General features: G+C 40.1%; 1 protein-coding gene across 3 annotated transcripts in view; it reads left to right on the forward strand.

Moving 5' to 3' along the window:
- N4BP2L2 (NEDD4 binding protein 2-like 2) overlaps positions 1 to 6,606 on the forward strand; it is a 102,014-nt gene that overhangs the window by 93,571 nt on the left and 1,837 nt on the right. For all 3 annotated transcript variants that reach the window (XM_011946904.1, XM_011946906.1, XM_011946905.1), the window contains exons 8-9: positions 2,055 to 2,140; positions 4,488 to 4,531. In XM_011946904.1, coding sequence (XP_011802294.1) covers positions 2,055 to 2,140; positions 4,488 to 4,517 — 116 coding nt within the window. In that variant the 3' untranslated portion in view covers positions 4,518 to 4,531. The remainder of the gene's footprint in view (positions 1 to 2,054; positions 2,141 to 4,487; positions 4,532 to 6,606) is intronic.

The raw sequence follows: 6,606 nt of genomic DNA on the forward strand, positions 1-6,606 counted from the left end.
CCAACTAAATTTCTTTTTGGCCCAGCCACAGTGGCTCATGCCTGTAATCCCAGCACTTTGGGAGGCTGAGGCGGGTGGATCACCTGAGGTCAGGAGTTGTAGACCAGCCTGGCCAACATGGTGAAACCCCATGTCTACTAAAAATACAAAAATTAGCCAGGAATTGTGGCATGTGCCTATAAACCTAGTTACTCAAGAGGCTGAGGCAGGATAATTGCTTGAATCTGGGAGACGGAGGTTACAGTGAGCTGAGATTGCACCACTGCACTCTAGCCTGGGCAATAGAGTAAGACTGTTTCAAAAAAAAAAAAAAATTTTGTCTTCAATCATGAGCATATTTAAGATAATGTCTTTATGATATTTATCCCAACTTTTCCTTATCTGTAACTCAATAGCTGATGCTTTCTAGTGCTCTTCCTTGGGGACAGAAGCTGTAAGATTCAAGAGGCCAGAGCTCTGATTTTTGTAGTTCTCCTGTATCTTCTGTTGTTCTATACCTCTCAGGGTTCCTTGGGGACCTGTTCCATCTCAAAGCTTGTCCCCCTGAGTTTTTTTTACTTGTCTCCTAAGCTTCTGATGTTCCAGATAAATTTGGTCCCACAGCTGAGACCAAAGATTGACTAAGTCGTAGGGCCAAGGAGTCATAATTATCAACCTGCTCTTGGGGCTCTGGCATCATATTTATCATATTTGTAAACTTTGTGAATAATTACATCTTGACTATTTGCTGTAAGTTTTCTTTTTTCTCTTTTTTCTTTTTCTTTTTTTTTTTTTTTTGAGACAGAGTCTCACTCTGCCGCCCAGGCTAGAGTGCAGTGGTGAGATCTTGGCTCAGTGCAACCTCTGCCTCCCAGGTTCAAGCGATTCTCCTGCCTCAGCCTTCCAACTAAGTGGGAGTACAGGCACCTGCCACCGCACCCAGCTAATCTTTTCTTTTTGTATCCTTAATAGAGATGGGGTTTCACCATCTTGGCCAGGCTGGTCTCCAACTCCTGACCTTGTGATCCACCCACCTTGGCCTCCCAAAGTGCTGGGATTACAGGCATGGGCCACCTTGCCCAGCCTATGTGCTGTAATTTTTCTACCCACCTACATACGCCAAAGAAACATACCAATTTTTTCAAAGTAAATGCATTTGCTTTGGGGAGCTCTAAGTGATAACTGAAGACGTTTTAGATCTGGGATCTTAGTCAAGGTCCATATTCAGAAATTGTATGTAAAATTTTGGGGGTTATTTTGTGCCATTTTTTGGGGGGAGGTCTGGAGATTTTATCAGCTCCTCAGAGGGGTCTATGATGCAAAAAGATTAACAATCACTGCTTTAGAGAGGCACCAGAATGCATGAAGACACTATTGTGAAAAGATTCTATGCCTCCTCTTACCTTGAATGCACGATATCATCATAATCAACAATGATCAAGCATCCGCTAATTAAACTTCAGAAAGCTTTTTAAAGGAAATAGACCTCATTCATCAAATAGCTTACCTTCTAAATGGGGAGACAAGACTAACATAAAACAAAATTACTGCACATAGAAAATATAAATGATAAGCTTATGAATATTTTATGAGTGACATTAGTAGTGCTAAAAGGATTGTAGAAGAGAATTTGAGGTAATAGTTCTGTCTGGAATGCCTTCCATGTGGAAGTGCATTATAAGCACTGTTTATACAAGGGAGAAAGAATGTAGCTCAAAAGAAAAGCAGAGGGAAAGAATTTCATATTTGGAAATGGCATGTACTTGAAAGGGATAAAGAGGAAACCATAAATAGGGGCCATGAAGCAATTTGTTTGGCTAGATTGGACGGGCCAAGCTCATGGTCAGTGGCCTTGTAAATAAGGCAAGAACGCAAATGAATCCTAGTATGAGAGTCTGGTTCGTGTTTACTAATTGAGATCTGAGACAAACTCCAGCTTTAGACATCACCAAAATATCTTTAAAACCAGACTTTTAACAGTATGGTGGTTAGATACCAGGTTTGCATGTCTTCACAGTTAGGGTAAAAATCTGTGTGACGTTGGAGATGAGATTAGTTCTTTCTTTTTTTCACAGAATCCTTGTTGCCTGATGACTATGTGGTTCCCCTTGACTGGAAGACACTAAAGATGATCTACTTGCAATGGAAGATGTCAGTGGAGGTATATATGTGTGTGTGTGTGTGTGTGTGTATATATATATATATATTTTGAGGTGGAGTTTCACTTGTTGCCCAGGCTGTAGTGCAATGGCATGATCTCTGCTCACCACAACCTCTGCCTCCTGGATTCAAGCGATTTTCCTGCCTCAGCCTCCCTAGTAGCTGGGATTACAGGCTTGTGCCACCATACCCAGCTAAGTTTTTGTATTTTTAGTAGACATGGGGTTTCTCCATGTTGGTCAGGCTGGTCTCAAACTCCTGACCTCAGGTGATTCTCTTGGCTTGGCCTCCCAAAGTACTGGGATTACAGGCATGAACCACCACACCTGGCCAGTGGAGGTATATTTTTATGGCTTTCAAATAGAAACTACTGTTCTATTCTCTGCTTCTATGAGATTAACTTTTTAGATTTCACATGAGTGAAATCATGCAGTATATATTTTTCTGTGTCTGGCTTATTTCAATTAACATAATTTCTTCCAGGTTCATCCATGTTGTTGCAAATGACAGAATTTTCTTCTTTTTTATGGCTGAATATTATTCCATTGTACACGCTATGGTGTTCATTGCACAGCAGGGAGGGTGACTATAGTTAACTATAGTTAACACTAATGCATTCTATATTTCAAAATAACTAGAGGAGAGGATTTTGAATGTTCTGACTACAAAGAAATAATAAATATTTGAAGTCATATATATGCTGATTACCGTGATTTGATCATTATACAATGTGCACATCTATCAAAACACATTGTGCTCATAAATATGTACAATTATTTTGTGTCAGTAAAATTTTTAAAATTATGGAATAAAAAATAAAATTTATCAAACTTGAGAGAAGTGCTAGATACCTTAAATTAGAAAAAGAATAGATGTGGATGGGGATGAGTGGATAATATAGGCATGTTTCCTTTCAATTAGTCCAAAAGAGAAAGTTGCATGTAATTCCCTAACTTTGTGGAAGAATATACAGGTACAAGGACTCACTGGGGATGACTAAGGCACCCACTGTAGGAGAGTCCTTTACTCTTCATTGCATCTTTTCTCCTGTCCAGCCCTCAGTCTTATCCATTATGATAGAGTAACGGCTACCAATTAGATTTGTAGTTACTTGACTTGGAAGCACCTTCCTATTGTGATCTGTGGTCCACAGTGACAGACATGACTGTTCTGAGGGCTGTTCATTTTCCAGGTAGCTGGAGGAGGACTGGCTTGGAAAGTTAGAAGGATGATAGAGAATTTGGAAAAGCCAGTACTTCACCTAACCTAGTGGGGGTGCCTGGGGTTCTGTTCACATTAGGTGGTTATTATTTAAATGTGTCCAGAGGCAATGCTAATGGGTGCATTTTGAAATGAATAGTAAAATCAAATTTTAGTGAATCATTACAGAACTAACAGTTCAGCATAGTAGGTATTTTTTAACTGTCCTCATAAACACCGTTATGGGAAAAGTAGACTCATTTTGTCTGTCCATTTAGTAAAATGAAATACATTTTTTCTCAACTTCTTGTTTCTCCTTATTCCCCATGGAGACTTTCTTGCTACTTAAAACACACGTACACACACACACAGAGCAATATTTTAAATGTTTAAATTGACATTTGTGGCCAGGCGTGGTGGCTCATGCTAATAATCCCAGCATTTTGGGAGGCCAAATTGGGTGGATCGCTTGAGGTCAGGAGTTTGAGACCAGCCTGGCCAGCATAGTGAAATCCTGTCTCTACTAAAAATAAAAAAATTAGCTGTGTGTGGTGGCACTTGTCTGTAATCACAGCTACTTGGGAGGCTGAGGCAGGAGGATCACTTGAGCCCAGGAGGCGAAGTTTGCAGTGAGCCAACATTGTGCCACTGCATTCCATCCTGAGAGACAGAGCAAAACTCTGTCTCAAAATAAATAAGTAAATAAATAGATATTTATGATTATTATATTTCTTTCTTTCTTTTTTTTTTTTTTTTTTTTGAGACAGTCTCACTCTCTCACCCAGGCTGGAGTGCAGTGGCATGATGTCAGCTGAATACAACCTCTGACTCCCAGGTTCAGGAGATTCTCCTGCCTCAGCCTCCCAAGAAGCTGAGACTACAGGCATGCGCCACCACACCCACCTAATTTTTGTATTTTTAGTAGAGACAGGGTTTTGCTGTGTTAGCCAGGCTGTTCTCAAACTCCTGACCTCAGGTGATCCACCACCTCGGCCTCCCAAAGTGCTGAGATTGAGCCGCTGTTATATTTCTTCTCTCATTTTAGGAGTGTCCCTACATGAGTAAAATGACAGTGCAAACTTAACTCCAATGCCAAATATTAATATTTTATGTATTTTATTAATATGTATTTTAATTATAATTTCTAGAAAAGACAGAAGATGATGGTTGAAAAATGAAAATTCCTTGAACTGTAAGTATGACCTATTCTAGAGACCTCTGTTTGATCATAAAATAGTTAATATTGACGTTATTTGGTTGTAATAGCTCATATGTATTATAGCATGACTGGAGAGTAAAATATAAAAAATGAAGTTTGTTACCATAGCAACCTTGTGTGCTTATTGTACATGTGATGTTTTTGTTTCCTTTAAGTATAGATCTTTTTTGAAATACAACAAAGCTTAGATTGTTGCTCCCAAATTTATTTTCCCACTTTACTGGTTAGAACATATTTTACAGCGTTCTATCAATGCACAGTTTATGAGACATTTCCCCCCTTGGGTTGATATGTGACGAGGGCTGGGAATTAGGGGTGTAGGTTCTATTTAAATATTAGGTTATCTAGGAAAAGAAGTAAAACATATAGACAAGTTCATGTTATATTTTAAACTTGTCACCAAGCTGACATTAAAATAAACACATAGCCATTTTTTTCAAATGCCTAAATTATGAAATAAACACAGCTGCTACGATTTCAGTGCATATATGTCTGCATCTGATAAGAATTGAATGCACTATGCACTTACTATATGGTTTTTTTCATTTTAACTTATTTCTAAGAGTATTCTACTATCCATTTCTCAACTAGAAATACATGTATACCCTGTAAAAATGTTTTTTGTTTGTTTTAACCCTGCTTCCCCTGAAAGAAGAGGAAGAAGAACTGAAGATTTGGGAGAGGAGGTTAGAAATTTGCAGGGGTCACTAGAAAAATGTGGGATAAATATGGTACAGGAGGAGATAAGAGCCTATGAGGAATTCCAGAGCAAGGAAGTGAAGACCTTCATTTAATTATTCAGCAAATGTGGACGGGTGTGGTGGCTCACACCTGTAATCCCAGCACTTTGGGAGGCTGAGGCAGGCAGATCACCTGAAGTCAGGAGTTTGAGACCAGCCTAGCCAATATGGCAAAACCCCATTTCTACTAAAAATACAGAAATTAGCCAGCTGTGGTGGCAGGTGCTTGTAATCCTAGCTACTGGGGAGGCTGAGGCAAGAGAAACGCTTGAACCGGGGAGGCAGAGGTTGTGGTGAGCTGAGATCGCCCCACTGCACTCCAGCCTAGGCGACAGAGCGAGACTCTGCCTCAAAAAAAAAAAATATTAAACATAGTTCAGCAAATATTTATGGAGCTGCCTCATGTCAGACACTGAAGATATAGCAGTAAAAACACCCCTGCCCTCATGGAATTTGTGTTGTAGGGATTAGAGTTGACGCCATAGCATGTTGGGCAAGGACTTGGCTGAGTGAGCCTCTAGCCTGCCTCTGACTGAAGTTAGATTATAGTGTGTGAAGTTCCCTAGACGGCCCCAACAAGAGGAGACACCAGTACAAGCAGCATACGACAAACGTGGAGATATTTTGCTTTGGCCAATTTCAGGAGTCTTTTCCATCGCTAAAATTGGTAGCTTTGTGTCAGGGACACTTTTGCGACCATAATTTTGATTTTCATGTTGATCTCCCACATGTATTCTAAACTGTCAGGACTTCTCACAGAGCATTCTGCCCTTAATTATTATTATTTTTCTTTTTAGGGAATTTTATGAGTGCTGTAGCTATGTGCAGATGTTTTTACAATTTTATTGAGAAAGGGCATCCTGTTTTGTATTTGGCATTAAGTACTGACTGACCAGGCGTCTCAAGGGGTAAACAGAAATTTAGAGAGAAGGAAATAGCAGGAGAATCTGGTGGGCTCCGGGAGCCACAAGTCAGTGCCCATTTGCAAATATTCTCTCTGCTGGTTGCCGGGGTGTTGAATGTCATGGTGCTCCTTTATGGCAGTGGGGCAGGGCGCTAGGAAGACGACGGGTCCCCATCTTAAGGCTCCTCCTGACTAACTGTGTGTGACCCTAAACAGAGGACACTTCTCAGAGTCCCAGTTTCTTCATTTGTAAAATATTTATCTTTTAAATGAGGATTAAATGAAATAACTTTGCAAAGTTATTAAATGAAAAAACTGGCCAGGTGTGGTGGCTCACGCCTGTAATCCTAGCACTTTGGGAGGCCGAGGTGGGTGGATTGCCTGAGCTCAGGAGTCAGAGACCA

This window comes from Colobus angolensis, unplaced genomic scaffold (genome assembly GCF_000951035.1).
Source record: "Colobus angolensis palliatus isolate OR3802 unplaced genomic scaffold, Cang.pa_1.0 Scaffold255, whole genome shotgun sequence".
In the NCBI taxonomy this organism is placed as follows: domain Eukaryota; kingdom Metazoa; phylum Chordata; class Mammalia; order Primates; family Cercopithecidae; genus Colobus; species Colobus angolensis.